Source organism: Rattus norvegicus, chromosome 10 (genome assembly GCF_021556685.1).
Source record: "Rattus norvegicus strain SHRSP/BbbUtx chromosome 10, alternate assembly SHRSP_T2T, whole genome shotgun sequence".
In the NCBI taxonomy this organism is placed as follows: Eukaryota; Metazoa; Chordata; class Mammalia; order Rodentia; family Muridae; genus Rattus; species Rattus norvegicus.
Genome location: NC_141543.1, coordinates 89,646,145 through 89,674,048, shown reverse-complemented (window position 1 = coordinate 89,674,048; position 27,904 = coordinate 89,646,145). Strand labels below are relative to the sequence as shown.

At 53.2% G+C, this 27,904-nt stretch overlaps 2 protein-coding genes and 1 non-coding gene across 4 annotated transcripts; 2 read left to right on the top strand and 1 right to left on the bottom strand.

Moving 5' to 3' along the window:
* Positions 1-2,282: 2,282 nt before the first annotated feature.
* Positions 2,283-3,576, top strand: Mien1 (migration and invasion enhancer 1). Its single transcript, NM_001108296.1, has 4 exons — positions 2,283-2,413; positions 2,527-2,624; positions 2,966-3,042; positions 3,132-3,576. The coding sequence occupies exons 1-4, from the start codon at positions 2,325-2,327 to the stop codon at positions 3,213-3,215; spliced, it is 348 nt and encodes a 115-aa protein (NP_001101766.1). The 5' UTR covers positions 2,283-2,324; the 3' UTR covers positions 3,216-3,576.
* Positions 3,577-3,578: 2 nt separating this feature from the next.
* On the bottom strand, positions 3,579-27,610 carry Erbb2 (erb-b2 receptor tyrosine kinase 2). Of its 2 annotated transcripts, NM_017003.3 has the most exon segments (27): positions 3,579-4,893; positions 5,025-5,277; positions 5,478-5,666; positions 5,819-5,916; positions 6,220-6,366; positions 6,611-6,686; positions 6,798-6,953; positions 7,090-7,275; positions 7,715-7,813; positions 7,950-8,072; positions 8,161-8,299; positions 9,363-9,410; positions 10,554-10,714; positions 11,568-11,658; positions 11,748-11,880; positions 12,360-12,559; positions 12,677-12,767; positions 12,849-12,922; positions 15,252-15,378; positions 15,594-15,713; positions 17,420-17,561; positions 17,690-17,805; positions 17,971-18,039; positions 18,362-18,496; positions 19,394-19,610; positions 20,239-20,390; positions 27,356-27,610. In NM_017003.3, coding segments are annotated over 27 exon segments (3,780 nt in total). In that variant the 5' UTR covers positions 27,438-27,610; the 3' UTR covers positions 3,579-4,537.
* LOC120095358 (U6 spliceosomal RNA) lies at positions 17,168-17,274 on the top strand. Its single transcript, XR_015632532.1, has one exon. It is a non-coding gene; the product is annotated as a U6 spliceosomal RNA (small nuclear RNA).
* Positions 27,611-27,904: the final 294 nt, after the last annotated feature.

The following is a 27,904-nucleotide window of genomic DNA, read 5'->3' as shown; positions in this document are numbered from 1 at the left end:
ACCCAGAAATCTACCCGCCTCTGCTTCCCAAGTGTGGGGATTAAAAGCTTGTGTCTCCACTGCTGGCTGACAAAGAATTTTTTAAAGAAAAAAATTTTAGGGCTGGAGAGATGGCTCAGTAGTCAAGAGCACTAGCTGCTCTTCCAGAGGTCCCAAGTTAATTCCCAACAACCACATGGTGGCTCACAATCATCCGTAATGAGATCTGATGCCCTCTTCTGGTGTGTCTGAAAAGATAGCTATGGTGTACTTATATAGAATAAATAAATCTTTAAAAAAAATGTTAAGCACTTATATTAATTCAGTGTGCATATGCTGCAAATACCAAGAGAAAAACACTTGTAAATACCTATTTCGTGTGAGATATTATATGTAAGATACATAAATAACTCTTAGATAACAATACTAAGAAAAAGTAACCCAATTAAACTGGGCTATGGGGGTTGGGGATTTAGCTCAGTGGTAGAGCGCTTGCCTAGCAATCGTAAGGCCCTGAGTTCGGTCCCCAGGATGGCCAAAAACCCTGTCTATAAAAAACAAACAGGGCTGGAGAGATGGTTCAGTGGTTAAAAGTACTGGCTGCTTTTCCAGAGGCCCTGAGTTCAAATCCCAGCAACCACGTGGTGATTCGTAACCATATGTAATGAGGTCTGATGCCCTCTTCTGGTGTGTCTGAAGACAGCTACAGTGTACTTATATAAAATAAATAAATCTTTAAAAAAACAAAAAACAAGAAAGAAGGATAAAAATGGGACCATTTGAAAAGATAGCCAATAGCATTACCTAATAGAATAACTATCATCAAAGAGACAGACAACTAATATTTGGCTATGAAGAAACCAATCCTTGTGTACTGTGTTGCTGTTGGTATTGCGAAATGACAGCTGCTTAGAAAAAGCCAAGCAGGTGAGTAAGCAACCCATAAAGAGTTAAATGTAAATTTCCCAGGCCACCCAATATTTTTTTTTTTTTTTGGTTCTTTTTTTCCGGAGCTGGGGACCGAACCCAGGGCCTTGCGCTTCCTAGGTAAGCGCTCTACCACTGAGCTAAATCCCCAGCCCCAAGCCACCCAATATTTTTAATTCTGCTCCAAGGAACCTACCTAAGAGAAATGGCAGCACATAGGCATACATAGGCACACACATGCACACACAGTCATCTGCAAGACATTTACAGCGACATTATTCAAAATAGACAAAACCCACAGGAACCCAGATTAACGTCGATAGATAAATAATCTGTGCTTTATCTCTACATCAGAATGAAATACTATTCATGAATAAAAACGAACTCCTGGAACACACCCCTGGATGGAGGCTTGCTCTCATGCGGCAAGAGCCAGTGTATGTGAAACGTCCAGAAAAGTTTAGCAGATAGGGATTGCTTAGGGCTAGACTGTAAGCAAACAGGAAAGACCTTTTTAGATCGATGGAAATGTCCTATAACTGGATGGAATGACGACAGAACTCAGCAAACACAAACTGAGCAAGCGATGGGCAGTCAAGGGACACCAGAATGGGTCACTTGTTATGATACTGTAGTGGTGCTTCGGGGAAGGAAGAGGCAGGGAGGACCCAGACTGCCTCGATCCAGAATTACAAACTGGGCTCAATGATCTAGCCCTCTAGTAAGAGGCTGGGATGAAAAGAGGCACTTCAGAGTCAAAAGAACTAGACGATTAGGCTGATGAGATAGCTTAACCTGTAAGAGACAGAGCTTTGAGACAGAGCCTGCGTTCAATCCCTGGGACCCACATGATAGATGGAGGAGATCGAACGCTGAAAGTTGCCGTTCTCTGACCTTCCAAAGCATGCTGTGGCATGGCCCCCACCACCAACACACACTCATCTACAAATTAAAAAATAAATGTAATAAATTTTAAAATATGCCTTCGCGTGCACAAATTCACACTTAACACACATATATACGTAATTAAAATATTCTTAAAAGTTAAAAAAAACTTGGGATGTAACTATGGTGTAGTTTCAAATGCTAGCGGGAAATACCAACAATCACAAACCATCAGCTACCGCAGCCGCTTGCCCCATTCTCTCTGTCTTTTGTAAATGGAAAATAGCTTTGCAATCACAGGCAGTTCGTTAGTAAGCAAATCCATTGTGTCCAGTGAGCATTGGATGCCAAAGAAATCCAGCAATGCTGGTCCAGGATACTGGCTTTCCCGCTGGATCAAGATGTAGCAGTACCAGCTGACGGCAGAGGGCACCCAGACGCAATGCGAGGTCCGGCCACGCCCTGGCCACGCCCCCACGTGACTTTAACGTGGCGTCACACCCGGAAGCAGCCCTGCAGCAGAGCGGGCAGCAATGAGTGGGGAGCCAGGGCAGGTGTCCGTGGTGCCCCCTCCCGGGGAGGTGGAAGCAGGCAGTGGAGTCCACATCGTGGTGGAGTACTGGTGAGCCCCTCGGGTTGAAAAGGAGCCTCTTGTGCTCGCCGGCAAGATGGGGGTGGGCCCACGGGAGGCCCCACCCCCGGAACCCCAGCTCACCCCACGTCTCTTCTCCCCAGTAAACCCTGCGGCTTTGAGGCGACCTACCTGGAGCTGGCAAGCGCCGTGAAGGAGGAGTATCCGGGCATCGAGATTGAGTCGCGACTCGGGGGGACAGGTGAGGTCCGCAGAGCACCTGCTTAGTCCGTGTTATAAACTCCAGCTCTCCTGCCTTCTAGAACTGACATTGGCTGCTGTACATAGAGCCGCTAGCAATGTCTTGCACATAGCAAAACTGCCTACCGTGGGTTTGAAGGAACTCTTAATGGCGTAATGAAAGGAACATGGGTGAGGACTCCCTTGGTTCTTGGGCTGAATGGCTTAAAGATCTGAAAACCGGGTCTCGCGAATGGTGTCTGCAGAGACCATGAACAGTTTTGACTGGAGTCTCAATAGTGTCAAGGACCTCCCTGAACCTCTGCCCGTTCTTAGCTCATTCTTGCGTTTATTTCCTATTAGGGGCCTTCGAGATTGAGATCAATGGGCAGCTGGTGTTCTCCAAGCTGGAGAATGGGGGTTTTCCTTATGAGAAAGATGTGAGTATTTGCAGCATCGGGAGGGTGGCTGAGACGAGACACACCCTCTTCTCCTATGCATGACACTGGCCCATGTCTTTGTCCAATAGCTCATGGAAGCTATCCGAAGAGCCAGCAATGGAGAACCCTTAGAAAAGATCACCAACAGCCGGCCTCCCTGTGTCATCCTGTGACTAAAAACGACTCTTGGAAGCTTGGTTCTGGGGTTTAAACCTTTGTTTCCTTGTGGTTACGCTGGGAACTCCCTCTACCTTTAGCCCCTCACTTAGCCCTAGGTAGCTAAGACCCAGACCTCACTTTGTCTCTTTGGACACAAAGAGGGATTAGACATTTCTATGGTCTAAGGAAGAAAAGAGATGTTCTCCGTGGACATTACCACCTCCTCACATCCCTTTCCCGGGATCTGTTCCCTCTGCGGTTTGGTCCTCTCCCCAGCGTGGCAATACTTTTCAGATGCCACAGTTGCTTTAACTTATGTCCCTGAGTCCTGGTTAGTGTCAACTCTTGGCAATAAAGAGTAACTACAAACACGGGTGTCAACTGGAGAGTGTTTATGTCCAGCCTATGTGGGAGCACACAGGTCAGTCTGGCCCTATCTAGTGGGTGGGGGTTTTTCCTGGACAGATGCTTCTTCCTCTCTAAGGAAAGGAAAATGAGTCATGTGACAGTGCTCCTTTCAAGGGCCACTCTCCCACTGGGAGGGAAGGACTTCATTCTAGGGGTAGCCTTGGAATGAGTGCGTCCAATGAAGAATGATCCTGTTGCCAAAGGGCCCTCAGAAAGGATCCTAACTTCCCAGTCCCTCAACCCCAAAGCCAAACCATCTCAAACTTTTGGAAAACTTCTACACACTCAACTCAAGGAGGAGCTGTGTGTCAGGTGAGCAGTAAGGTCTAGCCTGGGACCACTCCCAGGCATAGGCTGGGGCCCAGCTATTTTACAAATCTCATTGTAAATGAAGAAAGAGGGACACCATTCCCTAACATCCACTCTCCCTCCGTGTCCTTATTTCATCTTTTTTTAAAAAAAAAAGCAAAAGTAAAAACAGAACAAAATACACTCTGTACAAAGACTGGTCTGGATGAAAGTGCAGCCCCCTGTTGGGATGCATGTGTCTCAGTCCTAGTGGCTTGTCCTGTTCCCAGGATGTTCCCTCCGGACCTCTTCCCTTCTAGGCTGAGCTTTCCTCAGTCCTCAGAACCAAGAGAGCCAGGCCAGGCAAGAAGCCATGGCCATGATACCCACTGGACCCTATAGTCTGTCAGGGCAGGGTCTGTAATCCAGAGGCCGTCCAGTGCCGTCTCTTCCAGCCAGGCAGGGCCCTCTTAACCACTCAGGATTCAAGCAGCAAGGAAAGGTTCCTCGGGGCAGGTTCCTGGTAGAGCCGTCTGCCCTGGATGTAATGTGGCCAGAGGACCCTCTCCCTGCTTTGTGGCGATGGAGACCACAAGTCAGGCCTTCCCCACTCTGAAAGCACAGGACGTCTGCACACGTCTCATACAGGTACATCCAGGCCTAGGTACTCAGGGTTCTCTGCAGTGGGGGTCCCTTCAAAGTTACTTGGTGGAGGCCCCTGCTCCGATGAGTTCTGGTCCCAGTAATAGAGGTTGTCAAAGGCTGGGCTGAAGGCAGGAGAAGGGTGGGGCGGAGAGGCAGTGCCTTCTCTCGGTACTAAGTATTCAGGGTTCTCCACAGCACCCCCGAAGGCAAAAACGTCTTTGACAACCCCATTCTTCCCAGGAGAGAGAGTCTTGGGTCTTTCTAGAGTAGCACCAGCAGGCCGGACAGGAGGCAGAGGACCCTCTGGGGTTAAAGGAGGCTGAGGCTGAACCTCTGATTGGTTCACATACTCTGAAGAGAGAAGAGAAGTTGTTAGGGAAAGGGTCCAAGATCTACCTGCCCCACCACTGCCCCTCAGTAGGTGTGGCCTGAGGGTTCTCAACTGCCCGCTCCTCCCAATCTCTTGGGCCTGGATTCCATACCGGGCTGGGGGCTGCAGGCCAGGGGAGCAACATAGCCATCAGTCTCGGGGGGCAGAGGTAATGTGGGGTCCTCGCTGTACCGCTGTAGAGGGCTGAGGTCATGTGGAGAGAGGCTCTGCAGCCCTTTGGTTACCCCCATTGCCAGGTCACCATCAAACACATCGGAGCCAGCCCCTTCCGAGGGAGCCAGTGGAGATCTGGGGGGCCCTTCTTCCGAGGGCTCCAGGCCCAGTGTCAGCTCACCACCTCCACTCTGGGGTAAGAGAAGGTCATGATAGGAGCTGCTCAAAGGCGTATGGAGGGGAACAGCAGGGTCCCAGGAGAGAAACACAGGTCACGGTGGGAACAGTGATGGAGAGAATGGGGTCCCAAGGGTTGGAAAGCAGCCATGGTAATAGAATCTTCAAGAAAGGTGAAGGTGGGGGAGCCTTCTCTTCCGACATGGGTACTGACCCTGGTGGACGAGCTGCGGTGCCTTCTATGGGCTGTGCTCCCAGTGCCTGGGGTAGGGTCCGGGGAGAAGAATCCCTGCTGGGGCACCAGATACTCTTCAGCGTCTACCAGGTCACCCATGTCATCATCTTCCAGCAGTGAACGGTAGAAGGTACTGTCCATGGGGCTGGATGGGCCCAAGTCCTCGTTCTAGGAAGGAACGAGACACAAGCTGTCTCTAAGCCCTCCCTGCCTGGTGCTTAGCTCCCTGGAAGGGTTCTAGGCTTAGGCTAGAGGTGCAAGCCATCTCTGAAAGAGGAAGGAGGCTGTCAGAGCAGGAATGGTGTGGGAAGGCCCAGTACCTGGATGACCACAAAACGCTGGGGGTCCCTCGCCATACGTGAAAATTCTGACACCAACTCCCGGAATCTCGGGCGACATTCAGAGTCAATCATCCAACCTAGGGCAGGACAAAGTTCAGCGTCCTTGTCCCAGGGGCCTAGACAACCCTTACACGGCGGAGCACAACTGGCCTCTGGGGTCTTGAGGCAGAACCCTGGGACATTTCTAGGGTCCCCCTTTACACTGGCATCTCTCTTCTTAACAGCCATCCCCTTGCGGGACTTCTGTGAATAGGGAAAGCCCCTTTGAGGCTCCCCCAAGGACACGAGCCCATCCACATCCCATTCTTTATTTCCCCCAGTTTGTAAGTGCCCACGCGGGCACCCTTCCTCTCTGCCTGAGATTCAGCCCTGCCACTCACATTTGACCATAATCATGTAGACATCAATGGTGCAGATTGGAGGCTGAGGTAGGCGTTCTCCCTTCTCCAGCAAATCAGGGATCTCCCGGGCTGGGATTCCATCGTAAGGTTTGGCCCCAAAAGTCATCAGCTCCCACACAGTCACTCCTAAGACAGACAGGTATCAGGAGTTGGGGAACAGAGGAAGTCTGGGTGTGCAAAGGGAGGGGCTGTGCCAAGAGGTACAGTCTACCCATTCTCCTCATTCCCCAGGTGGCCAGAAGAGCACACAGGGTAGACATGAACAACCTTCCTCCTCTTCCCTCCATTCTCACCCTCATTGTTCTGTCACCCTGTACCACACCCTGCTATGGCTTCTCATCCAGCCCCCTCTGTCACCAGCCCTGCGTACCATAGCTCCACACATCACTCTGATGGGTGAACCGGCGTCTGAGAATAGATTCCAATGCCATCCATTTGATGGGCACCTGGGAATGCAGAGCAAAGAGTCCTGACTGGGTGTGGTAGGAGGTGACCCTTCTCCAAGTTCTCCCAAAGGCCTGAGACCCATCCAGCCCACACCCTTCTGCTCCTCCAACCTTGCCCCCATCTGCATGGTACTCTGTCTCATCAATGTCCAGCAGCCGAGCCAGCCCAAAATCTGTAATCTTGACGTGGTTGGGACTCTTGACTAGCACATTCCGGGCAGCCAGGTCCCTGTGTACAAGCCGCACGTCCTCCAGGTAGCTCATCCCCTGGACAGAGGGCACCAGTGTGGATCGTGAGTCTAAATCTCACCTTAGGGACACTCCCACCTCATCCTGGCCCCAAATGAAGGCAGGGACTTGCACCCAAAGGATCTCCAGAGCCAGCAACCCCTAAAGCACATACCTTGGCAATCTGAACACACCAGTTGAGCAGGTCCTGGGAGCCTAGGCGACCTCGGTGTTCTCGGACATGGTCCAGAAGGCAGCCGTAGGGCATAAGCTGTGTCACCAGCTGTACTGTGGATGTCAGGCAGATGCCCAGGAGGCGGGACACATACGGAGAACCCACACCAGCCATCACATACGCTTCCTGCAGACGAGGGTACAAAGGGATACAGGAAGCCACCTACTTCCATCCACTCTCCTCTCCCAGAGACCCTCACCCATCCCTCACTGGCTACAACCAGAGCCTCCAGACTAGGAAGGTTAAGAGTCAAGGTTCAGGGGTTTCTATCTCAAACCCTGATGAGGAGAAAGCAGCCCAGATCTGCACCTGGGAGCTCCTCACATTCCCAAGGGGGAGCATGAAGGGGAGGGGCTTCTCACATTCCCAAAGGAGACAGTGAAGGAGGGGAAGGTCCTCACATTCCCAAGGGGGAGTGTGAAGGGGGATCACATTTCCAAGGGGGAGCCTGAAGGGGGTCTTCTCACATTCCCAAGGGAGGCCGGTGAAGGGCTGGGGTCCTCACAATCCCAAGGGAGAGGGTGAAAGGGAGGCTCCTCACATTCCCTAGAGAGGAGGGGCTTACATCTAGAATTTCTTTGTTGGCTTTAGGAGATGTGTTTTCTCTCAACACCTTGATAGCCACGGGGATTTTCACATTCTCCCCATCTGGGATCCAGATGCCCTGAGCAAAAAGAAAAGGACTTGAATCAGGCTCCCCAACAAGCCATTGAAGAGTAGCCTCCAGCTTGGCTCACTCCTGTCTCTTGACCCTGCCCCTCCCTTAGATCCACCCATGCCAGAACCTGGTCCCTCCTGACCTTGTAGACAGTGCCAAAAGCTCCTGATCCAAGCACCTTCACCTTCCTTAGCTCCGTCTCTTTTAGGATCCGCATCTGAGCCTGGTTGGGCATTGCTCCGCTGGGCGTCAGCGGCTCCACTAACTGAACAGAGAGGGTAGTAGGTAGGGTGAGTGCTGAGTATAAGCTGTAAGTCCGAGGGGGGCACTAGGAGGCCCTCACCATGCCTCACCTCAGTTTCCTGCAGCAGCCTACGCATCGTATACTTGCGGATCTTCTGTCTCCTTCGTTTGATTAGGATTCCAACGACCACCACTAAGATCAGGAACAGCAGGACGCCCACTACAGTTGCAATGATGAATGTCACCGGGCTGGAAACAGAGCCAGAGTCAGAGATTAGGGGCTAGTCTGAGGAGGAAGCTTGGAGAGACCCCCATGAAGGGACAGGAGTGTTCCTGGGCTCCAAAACTTCATGGGAGAAAAATGCATCAAAGGCCTTGTTAGTCTGCACTGTGCAGCCCACCCCCAGGGGCTTCTGCCACACAGGAAATAGGGTCTAGTAATATGTACCCCAAGACTCTCAGGTACTAGTCAAAGCATTCTTCAAGGAGCCTTGCAGTCGCAGGTTCCCATTACCAGGACCTTTATTTCTCCATGATATAATCGTCTATGATTCAGCTCATCTTGGGGCACACAGGGTCCCTGGATTCTCATGAGACCATTATTGGTTGGTATACTTAGTTTTGAGGCTACCTCACGAATAGCCCAGGCTGGCTTTGTATTCACAATCCATGTGCCTCAGTCTCCCAAGTGCTGGGGTTACAGGTGTCTGCCACATGTCCGGGCAGAACTCATTCTTGTCATCCTTGCTCCCTGAAACCCCATCTTGCTCTGCATGAGGCCTGTCGTTAGAGCCAGCATCTAATGTTTGCCTCACAGGCGAACAGCATACCCTAGACTGCTTTTCTCCCTTCTACCACTCTCCTCTGACAAACCAGAGTCCCATGGCCCAGGGGTCAAGAACTCTACCCTACCCTCCAGATCTGTGTATCTCACAACTTCAGTTTACACCCCTCTGCACTGGTGTGGCTCATAGCACACACCAGAGAGTTCTTAGCCACCCTCGATTTACATGACTCTCCACCTAAGGGCACAAAAAGCACAATACTCCATCCTGGAAGCTTCTAGCTGCCCAGCTAGAATACTCTCAGGCTCTGCACGCTGTCACTGCATCCCTAGGGAACTACATTTCCCAGCATCCCTTACCCCACAGCATCCTGAGCAGGACTATCCACTTGTTGAAACAAAAGTTAATAGAGAAAGAACGGGACTAAGGAGAGAGGCACATGCAGCATGCTGGGTAATCTCTCTTCATTACTGACCACTGAGGCCAATGAAGGAGTCGGGGGTGCGGGGGTACCTCTGGGGGCCCACCTGGCTCTCTGCTCTGCTGGGCAGCCTCGTTCATCCAGATCCACACAGCTGCAGAAGAGAGAGAGAGTGCCATCATCAAACCTGGGGACAGGCTCCGGGGGTGGGCGTGGCAGGATTACTCCATGTGACAAACAGAAACAGGGCTCCAGGTCACCAATTTGTTCTGTACCAGCCCACAAGAAGATTCCCTCTCCAGTCTGGGAGCCCACCTCCCCTGCATTGCTATAACTTCCTGTGCTGAGAGCAGGAAGCACTATTAGGGCCGGAAGGTCAGCTAGCCCCTCCACAAAAGAGGCCTAGGGTATATGGTACATGGAAGGAGAGTTTGAGGAGATCTATTAAACACACCGGGGCAGGGCTACAAGGAAAGGGTCTACAAGGTCCTGGCATCCATCTCCACCCACCAAGCAGTAAAATATCAACAGTTCTGCCTCAACAGTCGGTACTACCATGCCAACACCAGGTCACAAGAAGGCATGCACACAGACGCCCCTTTGTGTGTAGAGCTGAACAGCAATGGGCTGGTTTAAAAAAAAAAAAAATCAGGCCTTACTAGAAGAGGAGGAGCCTAGTCTTACTGCAACTTGATATGCCATCTGAGAGGAAATGGAGGAGGAATGGATTGGGGGTTGGAGGGGCTGAGGGGAGGGGAGGAGGGAAAGCGGTGGTCAGGATGAAATAAATAGGCAAGTGAGAGTGACATCCCTCAAACAGGGCCCGTCCTGAGCGACATGCTCTGAACTGAGACGTTTGTAGAGGGGTAGATGGAGATGCCCTTGTAGGAGAGGATGCGGAGCCAAGTTTCACCCCCCCTGAAAGAGCAGCGAGTGATCTTAACCACCTCTCCAGACCCAAATGTGTTATTTTTGTAATTAGAAAAGAGATATAAGGGCTGGAGAGATGGCTCAGTGGTTAAGAGCACTGACTGCTCTTCCAGAGGTCCTGAGTTCAATTCCCAGCAACCACATGGTGGCTCACAACCATCTGTAATGGGATCCGATGCCCTCTTCTGGTATGTCTAAAGAGAGGTGTAGTGTACTTATATATAATAAATGAATAAAAAAAAGAGAGAGAGATAAAAATTACACCTCAGTATAAGTTAAACCAGCCTCATATTATCGCACCCTTCTCGTAATACGCTCTAAAGAGGCTCCTGTCATGAAGACCCTCTCTTCTACTGAAGAGACTCACGAGTGGGTGCAGTTGATGGGGCACGGCTGGCATATGCCCTCCTCATCCGGGTACTTCCAGATGGGCATGTAGGAGAGGTCCGGTTTCACACCACTGGGGCAGCGAGCCACACAGGAGGACGAGTCCTTGTAGTGGGCGCAGGCTGCACACTGATCAGCCTCCTGGACAGACAGGAAGGGTTTGTGAGGGTTTAGGGCTGCCATCCCTCTAGCAAAAGGACTGGGCCCTGTGTCCCCGAATCAGAAACACTGCCTCCCAGTTACTGGAGTAAACATCCCTGCTCTTTACAAGGAAGTGGAGGCACCCGGAGAGGGACGTGCATCCCCTAAGGTGTGACAAGTGACAGCCATTATGTACAAAGGTTTTATTTCATGCTTGGGCACTGCGCCAAATCCTATTTAATTCTGTTCTCACCACACCCCAACCAGGTAGGGACTATTACAACATTCACCTTATAGAAGGGAAAACTGAGGCTGGAAACATGGCCTGCATTTGGTCCTTAGCATAGCCACTGCCAAGGACACAGGCCTTCTTGGAACCTTGTCCCAGGCTGAAAGGGCTCCAGTGTCAATAGCAGGAAGAGGTAGCCCAGAGTCCACAGCACAATGTGAGCAGCCCCCAGTCCTCCAGTCCCCCAGTCGCCCAGTCCCCCAGTCCCCCAGTCGCCCAGTCGCCCAGTCCCCCAGTCCCCCAGTCGCCCAGTCCCCCAGTCCCCCAGTCGCCCAGTCCCCCAGTCCCCCAGTCGCCCAGTCCCCCAGTCGCCCAGTCCCCCAGTCGCCCAGTCCCCCAGTCGCCCAGTCCCCCAGTCGCCCAGTCCCCCAGTCCCCCAGTCCCCCAGTCCCCCGTCCCCCAGTCCCCCAGTCCCCCAGTCGCCCAGTCTTGGCCTCCCTGATCTTCCCTGCTCTGTCTCTCCAGGCCTGAGTGGAGTCCTTCTCTGGGAATATTTCACCCGGCAGCAACCTCCTGGTCCCTCAGCCTGCCCCTCCCTCAGCCCTGAGCCCACCAGCACCTCACCGATCCAAAGCAGGTCTCTGAGCTGTTTTGAGGCTGACACTCGGGGTGACACGGCAGACAGCGCTTGTCACTCACATACTCCCGGGGGAGCCTGAGAGAGAGGCGGGTGTAGTAAGGAGTTGGTCGGTGGGGGTTGCCCCCGAGTACCCCTCCAGCCACCCACTCCTCTGCAGCTCATACCCCTTCCATACTCGGCACTCCTCCACACACTCCTGGCCCCGAAGGAAATGACTGCAGTTGACACACTGGGTGGGCCCTGGCCCCCAGCAGTGCCCGTGGGCACACAGTGAGTTACAGACCAAGCCCTCGAGACCTGCAGCGAGGAGAAAAGCAGCAGACGGAGGTGTTTGGAGAGGCTCAGGTCTAAGGGAAAAGGCTATGAGCTTGTCTCCAGGCTGAAGGGTTAAGGACTGGTGCTGGGACATGCAGGTTCAAGAAAAAGGGAAGGGGTTGGGGGGATGTCTGGCAGCACAGACGACACAGCTGAAGCCATGCTCAAGACTAAGCCGTCCATAGGCAGGCAAAGAACAGGGCTGTAGCCCGGCCTGATGGTGCACACGCCTTTAATCCCGGCACTCGGGAAGTAAAAGCAGGTGGGTCTCTCTGAATTTGGAGGCCAGCCTGGTCTACAGAGTGAGTTCCAGGACAGCCAGGGCTACATAGTGAGATCCTGTCTCCAAACAACAACAGGGCTCGGACACGAGGTTTGCACCGGCCGCACCGGAGAGGCTGCTGACAGAGGCTCCTGATACTCCTCTGTACTGACCCTCAGTGCTAGGCTGCCTGTCTTACCACAATCCTCTTCCGGCCGGTTCCCACTGTGGAGCAGGGCCTGATGTGGGTTCCGGAAGAGCTGGTCCCAAGGTACAGTGTGTACAAAGCAGAGATGGGCGTTGCGGTGAATCAGAGCCAATCCACTGCCCAGCTCCCGCAGTGAGCGCAGCCCCAGCGAGTGGATCCCCAGGCCTTGCAGTGTCAATGAGTACGCGCCACTGTGGAAATGGGGTTTCCAATCTCAAGAAGGTACCTACTCTAGGCCCACTTCTGATCACCGAGGGGCCACAGGGTATGTAGCCATGCCTCCTAGGCTTCCTTTCCCTCCCACTTACTCGTGGAGAATCCGTCCCCGAATGATTCGAAGGTTCTGGAAGACACTGAGGTCACGGAGACTGTCTGGCCATGCTGAGATGTACAGGTAACCTGCAGGCCGAGGGGGGGATGGGTATGTAGAAAGGTCCAGAACTCCCAGCCCCCTCGGAGGAGGACAGACAGACAGCCCACCTGTGATCTCCTCCAGGGTTTCGAACACTTGGAGCTGCTCAGGCCTCAGCGGAGCAATGCCGGAGGAGGGGTCCCTAGAAGGATCCGGAGGAGTCAGCGGAGCCCCGAAAGGCCTTGGCGACCCCCTCTCCACCCTCACAGATGCCTTCACTCAAAGCCTATCAACTAGGCTGTTCCCATCCGAAGACTGAAGCCTAGGGTCAAAGTCTGGCGCAGTAATATTTGTGTCCTTTGGTCTAGAAGTCTTATTTGTGGTATATCCTGCATGGACACTGGCTTCACTTCCCAGAGGCATAAACAACCTGAACTGTTTGTAGGAACGACATCTGAACAGGGTGCTGTTAACATAAAACCCTGATCCCCGCAGATTCTAAAATACGAACACAGGGGGCGCTCAGCATCCGTCAGGCGCCTGTCCCAACTATTAACTTTCTATCTGACTCTAACCACCTTGAGCACAGAGCCATGCCGGTCCTCCCTTTACACGGGAGGCACTGAGGCGTAGGAAAGAGAGGAGGAGGCAATGAGGCTAAGCAGTAGGGCTCAGCCCCACGAGCCTGAGGACCTGCGTTCCATACCCCGGAACCACAGCATCCACAGCGGCAGGCAGATCTTCAAGTTTGAGGCCAGCCTGGTCTACTGAGTGAGTTCCAGGGCTACACAGAGAAACCCTGTCAGGAGGAGGAGGAAGTGGAGTAGGAGGAGGAAGTGGAGGAGGAGGAAGTGGAGTAGGAGGAGGAAGTGGAGTAGGAGGAGGAAGTGGAGGAGGAAGAAGTGGAGTAGGAGGAGGAAGTGGAGGAGGAGGAGGAAGTGGAGGAGGAAGAAGTGGAGTAGGAGGAGGAAGTGGAGGAGGAAGAAGTGGAGTAGGAGGAGGAAGTGGAGGAGGAAGAAGTGGAGTAGGAGGAGGAAGTGGAGTAGGAGGAGGAAGTGGAGGAGGAAGAAGTGGAGTAGGAGGAGGAAGTGGAGGAGGAAGAAGTGGAGTAGGAGGAGGAAGTGGAGGAGGAAGAAGTGGAGTAGGAGGAGGAAGTGGAGTAGGAGGAGGAAGTGCAGGAGGAAGAAGTAGAGGAAGAGGAAGAGGGAGAGGAGGAGGAAGAGGAAGAGGAAGAAGAAAGCAGCAGCAGCAGCTCATGTGTGATGCTGAGCTTGTGATCCCAGCACTAGAGATGTAAAATCAATTCCTCATGTTCCCTGGTCATGGCTGTAGCCTGTTTTAGTGAGCTCCAGGCCTGAGAGGGACCCTATTTTGAAAAACAAGGTGGATGGCTCCTGAGGGAGTCACACCTAGACTGTCCTTTGAACACAGACAGACACACAGACAGAGACACAGAAAAAGAGAGAATAACAGTCAGATAGACAGACAGACACATAGACACAGATACAGAGAGAATAACAGACAGATAAGAAAGACACACAGACAGACACACAGATACAGAGACAGAAAGAGAGAGAAAATAACAGATAGACACAGATACACAGAGAAAATAACAGTCAAATAGACACACAGACACAGGCACAGATACAGAAAGAGAGAGAACAACAGATAGACAGAGACAGACAGACTGACAGACTAAGGTGGGTTTCAAACTCAAGCCTGGGCTCTGTCGCTTGTCTTTGCTGCCTCCCGTTCTGCAGCTATTGTAAGATTGAGTCAGCTTGAGGTCTGGAGAGATGGCTCGGCAGATAAGAGTATTGGCATCTCTTTCAGAGGATCCGGGTTCAATTCCCAGCACCCACATGGTAGCTCACAACTGTCTCTAACTCCAGTCCCAGGGCTTCTGACACCCTCGCACAGACAAACATACAGATAAAACACCAATGAGCATAAATTTTAAAAAAAAAAGTGAGCTGGAGAGATGACTCAGTGTTTAAAACTGCTCTTCTAGAGGTCCTGAGTTCAAATCCCAGCAATCACATGGTGGCTCACAACCATCTGTAATGGGATCTGATGCCATCTTCTGATGTGTCTGGAGACAGTTGCAGTGTACTCATATATAATAAATGTATAAATCTTTAAAAAAAAAGATGGTACAAATCCAGATATTTAAAACAAAACAAAGCAAAACAAAAAACAAAAAAGAGGCACCCCAACAAAAGCCGTCATGAGCAATTCCCCAAAATGAGGGGTACATGGCAGTTTCCATGAGCTACCTTCCCCAGTCTAAGCTGTCACCCTGTGTCCAACATACAGAAAGCCTGGAGGAACACACGCAACGTAAACAATGTCCCCTCTGGATGGTTTGATCACCACAGTATGTCCATGACTATGGATTAAATGATATTTATACAAGTGACCTCCAACCCCATGTCCCTGACCCCCTCGGGTCTCCCACCTGCCTGATGTGGATTCTTGGCCTCAAACTCTGGTCCTCCCTGGCACCACCTCAGGCCGCTTCGTACCCTTACCCATCAAAGCTCTCCGGCAAAAATGCCAGGCTCCCAAAGATCTTCTTGCAGCCATCAAACTCCTGGACATTGTCACTGGTGATGGCCCTCGCCCCTCGAAGGTGCTCCATGCCCAGACCATAGCACACTGAAGGAAAGGGTGGTGAAAGGGGCCACCTCAGCACCACATGGCACACAAGACACCTGTCTGCTGTCCCCTCCTGAAGTGACAAGCCTCTTCCCTATGCTGACAAAGAGAAACCCAGGAGGCTGATCTGGAGAGGGACAAGTGATGATAGCAGGAGACGGGAGTCTAGGCGAGAGCTGGGTGGACCAGGCTGGTCTTGGAATGGGGCTGGGTACCTCGAGCACAGGGCTTGCTGCATTTCTCACAACGCTGTGTTCCGTCCTCAGCTGTGACCTCTTGGTTATTCGGGGGACACACCAGAGTGCAGGATCCCACTTCCGTAGACAGGTAGTTGTCTGTACAGATTTGGGGATACACGTCCATTTGTGGCCTAGCCTCTGTCCAGCCAATCACGATCGAGGCTGCGACGCCCAGTTCTAAGAACACTACCCACCAATACTGGAAGGCCCTCCCTGTGCATGTGAACTCGACAACCATTTGCTCCTTACTATGCATTATGCCAACAGCTGTTATTTGCACTTTGCAAAAAGGGAAATCAGGACGCAGAGCTATACAAGCCACTCCTATCGTTGTGCTACTAAGTAACAGAACTGGGATTTTTTTTTTTTCTTTAAGGAGTCCTCACCATGCAGCTGAAGATGATTTTGGAACCCTAAGCCTACTACCTCTACCTTCCAAGTGTCAGGGTGACAGGTTTGTGTCACCCAGGAACATGGACTTGGACCAAACAATCTGACCACCTCTCCACTTTGTCCTCTCACCTTGACCAAAGAGAAGCGTAGCCAGACCCTAAAGGCCCCACCCCACCTCCCATAATAGGAAGGAAAAGAAGGTCCCCAGGTCCAAGTCCAGTCCCTAAGGTCCACAGTGCTTAGGGTCACTGCCACACGAAGCCTACTCTATGCAGACGGAGGAACAAGACACATTTAAAAGAGTATTTAGTCCAGCCTAGGCATTGCTCTCGAAGATTCACCAATATTAACTCATTCAGACGTGGGGTTGGGGATTTGGCTCAGTGGCAGAGCGCTTGCCTAGGAAGCGCAAGGCCCTGGGTTCGGTCCCCAGCTCCGAAAAAAAGAACCAAACTCATTCAGACGTTACACAATTATTAGGACTGGACAAATAGTGCCCCTATTTTACAGATAAAGAAACTGAGGAAGTGGAAAGCAGTAAGACAGTAGGGGACAGGTTTCAAATCTAGCACTCCAGGTCCCAACTTTCGCTGCCTCCTGTTATGTAGCTGTTAAACAGAATGAGGTAAAAACCTAGGAGTGGCAGCATACATCTGTAATCTCAGCCCTTGGCAGGAGCAAGGCGGGAGGATCAGAAGTTCAGTGTCATCCTCGGCTATGCAGTAAGTTCAAGGCAAGCCAGGCTAAGCTACACGGGATCCCGACTTAAAAGGGATTGGGGGAGACGGGCAAGGCAGAGACAGGAGGCTCTCTATGGATTTGAGGCCAGCCTGCTATACTCAGTAAGTTTTAGGACAGCCAGGACTACACAGTGAGACTCTGTCTAAGACAAAACAAAACTAAAATCAACAAACAACAAATTCGAGAGCTAAAGAGATGGTGAAAGGGGCCGCCTCTTTAGGCCCAGGGTCAGTTCTCAGCACCCCACATGGTGGCTCACAGCCACCTGTAACTCCAGGTCCAAGAGATCGGATTCCCTCTCTTCCGACCTCCATGGGCAACGCAGGCACAAGGCGTAGACATACACACAGGCAAAACACACACTCGACATAAAATAAATATAAATGAAATACTTTTTTTAAAAACAAAAGAGTAAGGCTCTCGCTTCGGCAGCACACGTACTACAACGGGAACAACACGGAGAAGATTAGCATGGCCCCTGCGCAAGGGCGACACACAAATTCGAGAAGTGTTCCATATTTGGAAAGAGAAAAAGGGTAAGACACCCAGCCTTGAGAGTCATGACCAGCCCTCCAAGGGGCACAGGTTACTCACAACAGGCTCCCTCTTATACAAGCCACCGTCCCTAGCCACGGCATTGAAAGGATGTTTTTCTTCCCAGTACTCACAGGGGCAGGTGGTCACGCAGCTGGCACCAAAGGTGTAGCGACCCTCAGGGTTGTGCATGGACTCAAAGGTGTCTGTGTTGTAGGTGACGAGGGCTGGGCAGTGCAGCTCACAGATACCACTATGATTGAAGTGGAGGCAGGCCTGGCAGAGACAGGCCGCTGGTGGTCACTGGGATGTTTCCACCTGTGCGCCAGTGGCATCCGGGCAGGGCCGGGAAAGATGCCCACCCCTTGCGTTCTGGAGGGTTGGCCCAGGGCACGCACACGTACCAGGCAGTCAGAATGCTTGGGGCCCGTGCAGCCTGCGGCACACTGCTCATGGCAGCAGTCAGTGGGCAGCCGGCCCTTGCACCGGGCACAACCACTGGTACAGATGGTGCCAGTCACTGTTGGTGGAAGGACTGGGTGAGAGCTGGGTAGGGCCTGGACGGCACCAGACCCTTAGCATCACGGCCTTCTGGGAGACATCTCCCAAGTAAGTCAGTCCGCTACTCCCAGCCATCCACCTGCCCCAGCCCCAGCCCCAGACACCAGGGCTCCCTCCGACTCACAGATCTGACAGTCTTCCGGACTCTCACCCCAACAGTGATTGTCTTTGCAGGCGGGGGCACAAGGTGGACCTGTGGACAGAAGCAAAAGGGAGACAGTCAGGGAGGAAGGCAGGGAAACGGGGTGGAGGCAGGGAGGGAGCTGAAGGGAGAAAGGCAGCGAAGGAGGGAAGCAGGGAGAGAAAAGGAGGCTGAGAGGGAGGCAGAGAGGAGTGAATGGTGGGAGGAACATGTGAGCAGGGCCCAAGGGCAGCACCGTAAGGGGCCTCAGGAGGTGAAGGTCCTGCCTATTGGTAGGGAGATGACCCTGTGACCAGAGCAAGGACAGGAAAGGGGGGTGGGTGGCTGAGACGGGCCATATGATAAGAGTCTGGGTCACGTGGACACGGCTTACAGGCCCGGGAACGATTGGTGTCTATATCGACAGGAGCCAGTTGGTTATTCTTGCGGAAGACGTCCTTCCACAAAACCATGTCCTGGTAGCAGAGCTGAGGGTTCCCACGGATCAAAACTCCTCCCTTCAGGATCTCTGTGGGGAAGGCAAATAGTCAGTCCCCTCCTGACCACCCTTGGGGCCTCCTGACTTCCCTGTGGGGAAGTTGGGAGCTCCCCACTTGCCTTTCACCTCACCCTATGCACACTGTGTGGGGGTAAACAGAGAGGCTCTGAGGCAGGGGAATAGCTCAATGGCATCCAGCCCATACCTAGGATCAATCCCCAGCACAAGAACCACAAGATCATCCCTGGAGTCTGAAATCCCGCTTCACTGCTGACTGACTGCGTGACCTTGCATGCCTCGGATTTCTCCTCTGTGGAGTGAGCCTAACACTGCAGAAGGCTGGTCGTGGCAGGCCGGGGATTCCAGCGCTAGGGAGCTGAGGCAGGAGGACTGCTTTTGGGATCAAGGTCAGCCTCGGCTATGTAGTGAGATCATGTCTCAGAACCACAAAACCAGAAAACCAAAATAAACATAGCAGAAAAGAAACCCTTGAAGGCTTAGTAGCAGGACTTCCAGGACTGTGGCAGGACTGAAATTGGAGCCAGCATGTACAGCGCCGGGTAGCCTTGTTGGGACACTGTCAGCTCTGGGTTTGTCACTTACAATTGCACAGGCTGGTCACTGCATACTCTGACACAGCCACGATGGGGAGAAAAAACAGCCTCATCTCTAATAAAGAAGTCGTGGACTCCATGCAAGCCGCATCTTCCCTGAGGGGGAGGGGACCAAACCCAGGGCCCTGCACACGCTAACCTCAACACCGTGACACTGAGCCAACGGCAAACCTTCTCTTTCTAACCCTCATAGGGGTGAAAAGAGAGGGACGCTCAGCCTGACTGCATGGTGCCTGAACCATACTGCTAATCCTCGCAGAGTCGCTCCACAGACAGAACGGCTCGGTCAGCAACCAAGGACCGTGAAAGGCACCTGTGAGACTTCGAAGCTGCAGCTCCCGCAGCCCCTCTGGGGTTCTGCCTGGGGTGGAGGCGGCGACATTGTCCTGAGGATCTCGGTTGTCTAGCACAGCCAGGGCATACTTGTCCTCAAAGAGCTGGGTCCCTCTCACGATGCGCAGCCTTTGCAGTGGGACGCGCTTCACCTGGTTGTGAGCGATGAGCATGTAACCCTGAACTTCCTGGATGTCCTGGCGGGAAGGGCGGGGATGGAGAGTGAGGTGGGGCTGGGCTTGAGAAGCACCCATACCTCGCAAAGCTTAAGGGTAACCCAGGGTTGGGGCCACTCACTGAGCAGTCTCGACCCCTCGTAACCAGGATGGAACCCTAGGCTATTCCTCACTGGCCTCTCACCAGATTCTTGTCTGTCTGATCAGGACTGATAAGCCCGTGCCCCACCTCTCGGCACATCTCAGGAGGGCCTGTACAAGATGGCGTCTGTGATTTAAACAGACCCAAGTCTGCTCCTCGAGAGACACCACTTCGGGGGCCTGTGGTTACAACCCAGTGGGCTCTCCTCTCTCTCCTACATATAACCCTCCCTCCTAAGTATTCTCTGGCATCCGTCACAATGGTGGGTCAGGGTGTCTGCTAGTCCAATAAATAGAGAAACGGGCCTGGAGGAGTTTAAGGGTCTAGACGGCATCCACAGGGCTGGACCTGGAACTTAGACCCCTAAAGGGAATAGTGACGGGAACAGCTGGCCCACGGTCAGTCACTACAGAGCAAATCAACTGGTGCTCCCGATGGAGGAGCCACAGGAGAGAGACTACGAGGAAGGGGGAACCCCTTCCTCACACACCTCGACTCGAGTCTCACCTGCAGGAATGAGAGGCTGACATTGGCAGGCACGTAGGTAAGCTCCAAGTTGCCCTGCACTACCTGACAGCCCTGGTACAGGTGGCGGAGCATGTCCAGGTGGGTCTCAGGACTGGCAGGGAGCCGCAACTTCATGTCTGTGCCGGTACACACTGATGGAAGGGAGGGTGTGGGTCAGGATGCTGGCCGTGACCCTCTCCAATCTAGTGACCTCCTCCACACTCACTCCCTGGAGTCATGTCACCTCAGACAGGGAGAAAGCATGGCTGACAGCCTTTCCTCCCACACCTCTGCATCCATAGGGCCTAGAGCAGAATGCTCTTCTGTCTGGGAAAGAGTCAGCAAGCTGGAGAGAGGGCCTCCTGTAGCAGGGTCACCTTGGACAGCCAGAGGGGCCCTAATGTGTCAGCTCCTTGGGGCTTACCACCCATAGCGGGTTTTAGCAGGCAAAGAAAGCCTCCCATTGTCCCAGAACTGAGGGTGAAAAATCCCCGAAGAGAAACGATGATGAATCAGACCCCTCTGGGTACCCCCATCCGTCTTCCCACACACACAAACTCAGGGCATTCTCCTCCTGCCATTCCAACACACCCACATGTCAACTTCCCTGATCAGGACAACTGCCCCCACAGTGCCACCCAGAACATGGGCAAACAGGGTTGTCAGGAGTCATTGCCAGGACATAAGGGTAGCAAGGGACCTGGTCATCATCTTTGGAAACCATCCACATGGAGAAGAAAAGCCTGGGACACCAGCAAGGGGACCTGGCTGCAGATCCTAACCAGGGCAAGACACTCTGCAGGTTACTACACTGGTTCTCTCACCTTCCTCCTAGGGCAAGGCTCCAGAAGCAGCTGGCAGAAGGTATGTCACGAAACTCCTGCCACAAGGGCACTACTCTGTGTACCTGCCCGGTGTCAACTATCAGCCAAAGGGGTCCCCAAAATACACTGCCATTCCTAGCCTGCCTGACCCTCAGGCTGGTGTGCTACTCCTCCCATTAAGTCCTCAAATAGGAGAAGCTACCCCTCAGCTAGGGGGCTCCAGGTAGCAGCTGGCAGCAAGCCTACCAGCAGGGGAGAGATTAAAGTGTCCAGTTAAACTTGTTTTTCTGCTCCGGTGAGAAGATGAATCACCCTGTGCGTCTTGCCCAAGAGGTTGTGGGGGGAAGGCGGGTGGAGGCTGTCTTCACATACAAAGGCCCACGGGTACCTGAGCTGCTGACAGAGACTCCCTATAGGTTACCGCTTTGCCTACCAGTGACTGGGTGCAGATTCAAGGGACAGTACAATGACCAGTCTTGTGGTCAGACTTTAGGAGTCCTGCTGTCCCAGCTATGAGGAGCTTAAAGCCAAATCCCAGTTATTTTCTTGCCTCCAGATTTGAGGAGGGCTTGCAGGGCAAAGGCTACCCTCAGTGGCACCGAACCTTCTCGTCGAGAGCCTCTTCTCCAGGAAGACAGGGAAGGAAGCAAGGAGGGAGGACGGGAAGAATCAGAAATAGAACTCAAAGGCTCATCCCTTGGATGGAGGGGAGACAGCCAGGCCTACCCACCCCACACCGCACCCACTTGCACCCTACCCTCTGTCTTCTTGCTCAGGCCCCCCCCCCAGGCACACACGCCCGCCCCACCAAGAAAAATGGGAGCTAGGGGTGGCAGCCAAGCCCAAAATAACGTCCTGCTGCCAGGACCTCCCCCAACACGGAAGCCTCAGCTGCTTATGTGCACAGCTGTCTCCCAGATCCCAGGTCCAGCCAAGCCGGGGACAGGGATGGCACAGTCGGAGTAGAGGCCCACCCTCTGTGGCACTTTACCCCTGCAGCCCTCTGCTGCCTCATCTCCGAGGCAAAGGACACCAGCTGCGGTAGCTAAGCAAAGGGAAACAACAGCAATCGCCATGGTAACCGAGCTGAGTACCTACTGTATACTTCAGAGACTGAGGCTACTGCCTCTATTTTACAGAGAAGGAAACTGATCCTTCCAAGGTCGTACCGCAGGCTCAGCAGTATACCGCTTGCAGAGCGTGCGCAAAGCCCCGCATTCCAATTTCAGCAACACAAAGCAGGCCAGAACCACATATAACATCGGAGTGATAGAGGCTTAATTAGAATCCAGGTTTCCACAGTTCCCCTGTTTCTTCCATTAAACCTTACCAGACTCATGCACGCACACACAAACATACCACACATACACATACATGGACACACCACACACACATACACATACATGGACACACCACACACACACATACACATACATGGACACACCACACACACACACACACACATATACATGGACAAACCACAAACACATACACATACAGGGACACACCACACATACATACACATACATGGACACACCACACATATATGGACACACCACACACATATACACATACATGGACATACCACACATACATGGGCACACCACACACACACATACATGGACACACACACACATGGACACGGACACACCACACACACACACACACACACAAACATATATAGCATACATACAGATACATGGACAAACCACACACACATACACATATATGGGCACATTGCCCACACACATACATGGACACACCACACACTCAGATACATGGATATACAACATACACATATACACCATACGCACACATACACATACCAATGCCACACCCCCCACAAACATAAAACACAATAATAATTCTCCAGTGAGACCAATAAACACAGAGGCTCAGGCAGGGCAGGGTGGCTGGGCAGGGCAGGGTGGCTGGGCTAGGCAGGAGGTCAGAAAGAGTGGCAGCCACACCCCACTAGCCAGTTTGTTTATCTGATTTGTGGTTGGTTTGAGTAAGAGTCTTAAAGTGTTTGTAGACAGGTGGGAAAATTGGTACCCCGAGACCTCCTCCAGGGGAGCTCAAAGCTGCCAGCTGACACCCCCCACGCAAAAACACACCATGCTGACATACAGCCAAGAAAGCCTTTGGACCCCTTCCAAGTCTCGGCCTCCCTCCCACTCCCCACTCTTTACCAAGCTCTCCCCACCAGCTCTGACCACAGTCCCCATAACTATCCTGTCCCAAGAATTTCAGGGTGGGGCAAAAGGCTCTAATTCTTCACGGGATCCTCTTTGCCACCAGGACTGGTGTCCCCTTCAGAAACCCCATCTTCCAACTCTTGGAGACAAATGCAGTGTCAAGCAGGGCCATCACAGAGCGAGGCCACGGCCAGTGACTGCTGGATAAGCATCTACTGGAGGGAGGAATGAATGAATGAATGAATGAGTGTGAACACCATCTAGTGAAGCGCTTCCAAGCTGAAAACAACAGGTACCCATCCCTCTGCTCAGTGCTGACCCCAGCCCTTTGGGTCCCTCCTGCTGAACACTAGTAACCAAGGTTTAACTCCTAGTTTCAAGCTTCTCTTCTCCTGTGGGTTCTTGTCTCCCAACTGGTTCACACTGTGTCCTTTCTTGTCTTCACTGGCAGCAGCACTGAGGAGAGAACCCAGGACCTCCTGCATCCTGGGCCCCCAGCTGCTATCTGGCTTACAGTGTGAAAGCCAGAATTTTCCTTTGGTGTTGATAAACCCTGCCAGGAAACTACCTACATCCCCAAAGCTCCCCAAGCAGGTCAGAGGCCAGAGCTCACTCAAGTGACATCAGGACTCCCTTGCCACACACACCTGCTCTAGGAAGCTGGTGTCGGAGTGGAGTTTAGACTCTGGGTCTTTTATCCAGAACCTTGGCTCAGCCACTCTTGCTTGGGCTACAGGAAGGATATGCTCAGACCTCCAGGGCAGAAGCTAAATAAGACTGAGCTCTGAGCCCAACAGCGACTGTGACTTAGTTGGCCCCTCCGTGAATATTTACTGACCTCAGTTTGGCAGTAACAACTCTCACTCCCCTCCGAGGGCCCTGAGCGCTAAAGGAGAGGAGGAAGAGAAGCATTCAGTAAATATAAGGACGCTCTGTAAACAGACCCGCAGCAAGCCCAAACAGCAGCTTTAACGACTCCCTCTCTAACCGCCCCTGAGGACAGAGGTCCCCTGCCAATCCTCTGCCTGACTGGTGGCCTAGCAAATCACAGAACTGTCACTCCCTGAGACCCCTGAGAGCTCTCCACAGGGGAAAGGAAAGGGATTCTCCTGGGATCAGTCCTTCACTCAAGGGCAGACACACCTTCCCTGGATCCTCCTTTGCTTCCCAAGCCCAGCATGGGCTCCACTAGTCCTCTGGTTTCCACTTTAACTACCCACTTCATTCCCATGGGTCTGTATGTCCTGGTGGTCTCTGCACCTTCCTGCCCTCCATTCCTGGCACTATCGAGGGCCCAAGAGAAAGGCTAGCATGTGCTGCACACAAACTCTGCAGCCAGGAAGGCACCCCAGGACCCCATCTCGGGGTACCTTCTCCAGCCTGGGATAGGGGTTAGGAAGGCCACACTGAGTAACAGAAGAACACTTTTCTGTGTGACTGCCCGGCTGCCATGAGGCTTTCCTAGTCCATTCCTGTTTGATGACTACAACTCTGACCACCTCTAAAGGCCCCCCCGATACGTCTCTTCACTTCTCTGAAGTAGAGCTTTTTTCTGTACACACCTGCTCCACAGGACAGCGCAGAGAGGGCACAATGCCATCTACGAAAAGGGATCTGGTGTGTAGGAAGCACACAGAAGTTTTTAGAACGGGAGAGACGCACTTAGAAGGATCTGGGTAGTTACAGGAGAAAAGAGAAAGACCTTCCCATTTGGTTTTGAAATGCGGTATATTTTTCTTTTCTCTTGTTAGGGTTTGTTTTATTGGATGTGCGTGAGTATTTTGCCTGCCCTTGTGTGAACACTACACACATCACGCCTGTGGAGGTCAGAATTAAGCATCAAAGCTCCTAGTAGTGGAGTTACCGGTGGTCGTGAGCCACCGTGTGAGAACTGGGAACTGAGAGACCCCCAGGTCCTCCTCTGCAAGAGGAATCTCTTTCGTCCCTGTATAGCAAAAGGTAGGAGGGGCTCGGAGAGAATCATACTAGAATTGAAATAGATATAAGCCTTGCAAAGGTAAAGACCTGTGTTTACTGCGTTTTGCAAAACCTTAAGTACATAGAAGCCCAGCAACATCTTGACTCTCTGGGCCTCTCCATATCTCCTTTCCCCTATACACCTGCCCAAGACCGGTTCTGAGGTAGAACCCGGAGCTCGAGGCAGCGGATGGTGCACTGCCTTTTTTTTTTTCTTTCTTTCTTTTTTTTTTTTTTAAACCATTCCTGGCAAGACAAACCGTCTTACCCCTCTGCACCTAGCAGTGCATCTGAAGGGATGACGTCTCAGCAGCCCTCCGCTCTGTCTGGCGAGCAGACCCCTCCCCCTCCTGCTCCACAGCACAGAGCAGTTCAGTCCTGGCCAGCAGCAGACCCAACTCAGGGCAAGGGCCTAGCCTCACTCTTCCCAACGGAAAGTCAGAAGGAAGGCTGGCCTCCTGAGAAACTGAAAGGAGACTTCAATCCCAACAAGGCAAGGGGCATCTCCCAGTGTTTACAACAGATAGAGCCCAGAACCTTGAGGGAGTTCCTAGAGAGGGCAGAGTTCATCCCGTGTCCCCAGGTCAGCAGAGAGATTGCTATTTGGCAACAGAAACCCGGACGGACGCACGAACACATAACCATCATAAACACCTCAGACATACAGGGGTATCCCACAGAAAGCACAGGGTGTACTGATAGAATGGGGGCCGGAGGTCGGGGCATAGATGGTGATACCCCACCAGCCTCCAGGCTCCCTGGCCTCTGGAAAACATCTACTGCTCCCAGAACCTGTTTTCTGCATCTTCAGTACAGCCCACTGATTAGGGAAGCCGTGTCCCCACTGTCCTGGTAGACTCGCATTTCTGTGACTCATATCTCATATCCTGTGGCTGGTCACACTGCCTGGGGTCCACCGCTTATTCTATGATACTTCATTTCCCCAGCCCAGGTTTTCACCCTGGGACAATGAGAAAGCTACTAATGTTTCCACTGTGGAGTTGTTCTCAGTACAGAAGAAGGAATGCGTGCAAACCGCCACCCACGGAGCCTGGCAGAGCTGACCCACAAGGAGTGACTATCGGCTTTACGCTTATGGTAGAACTGGACATATGGGTCGGTATACACACTGCCGGGTCACCCTCCCAGCCCCCAACACACAGACAGAGGCAAGAAAACAACCTCTCTGTCCACCCTTAGCTGACCTGACTTCTTTTCGATGCCCTCCCCGCAAATGTCCAGGAACCCTTCCCACTTTACTGTACGGAAGCCGGAAAAACACAAGACCACCCTTCAAGAGCCGAGCATTCCCAGAATCCCAAAGCACACAGTACTTAAGCTGGCTCTATGGAAATTTGTTCAGAACAGGTCTGTGGAGTATGCAGCCCAGTGGTAGAGGGCTTGCCTAACGCGCGAGACCGGGATGGAGGGTGGGGGTGTCCCATCCCCAGCACAGAAGAAAGAGAAAGAAAAACTGTTCAAAACAAATGCCTGCCCCTCCTCCCCTGCTCCCCCAAATCCCAGACACCGTCAGAGAAGCAACTCAACGCGGACCCGCCACTCGGTCCTCCCTGCTCCACAGGACGGGTTACTTTCCCCCACCGCCCCCTCCACGGCGACCCCGGTGGAAGCTGGAGTAACTTACTAAACCCAAAGGGCCGAAGGGGGTGGGGAGGGGGAGGGGCGGGGCAGAAGGGACCCCGAAGGCATCCTCCCCAGTCCGGTCCGGAGGCGGAGGCTGCCAACTGGAGGAGCTGAGAAAGCGTGAAGGGGCTCTGAAAGGGGGAAACAGGCGCACGCACGCACAGCGCTTCACACACCCTCCGGAGGAAAACTTTCGGACCAGTTTCAGAGAACTTTGCCGAGGAGTTCCCGGAGTCTCCTGGAGTCCGGGAAGCTCCGGTGTGGCCAGAAGGGGCCGGTCTGGACTTCCAGTGTGGTCCTCCGAGTGGCTGTCCCATCCCCAGCTGCTCCGATCTCCTCCGGGCCGCGGTGCCGGCAGCCGGAATCGCCCCATCGCCCCGGACCTCCCGGCCGTAGAGCTCTCGGAGCTCCGCGGCTCCGGCCGCCCGTGGGCGCAGCCACAGCGGCCAGAGCCCTTCCCAAGCCAAGACCCACCTTGGGTGCCCGCGATTCCGGGGGGCAGGAGGGCGAGGAGGAACCCCCAGCGGCACCAGGCCGCCAGCTCCATGATGATCATTGCGGCTCCGGCCCCATGGCTCAGGCTGGACCAGGCTGCGGGCGCGGGGCGCGGCGAGGGCAGGCACAGGCGCGGCGCCGGAAGGGGCCGCCTGGGAAGGGGCGCTCCTGGGCTCCGGGTCCCCAGCGGCGGGCAATCTCAGCTCCACAACTTCACGCCGCACTTCCTCGAGCAGCCCTCCTCCTCCACCTCCTCCTCCGCCCGTGATTGGGAGCCGCGCGCTCTCGGCTCGCCCCCCCACCCCTCCAACTGCATTCCAGCAAGACTGGGAGTGGCTGCTCCCAGCTTCACTTTCTCCCTCCCGGCGCAGGCCTGGGTGCGCCGTGCCCTGTGCCCCGACGCCTAGCTTGCTTGCTTGCTTGCTTGCTTGCAGTTCTCATCCACTTCCTAAAAGCACAGCATCCCTTTACCCGTCTTTGCAGTCTCCGGTTTTATCTTGAACACTCCTGGGACGTTTGCATCACCCT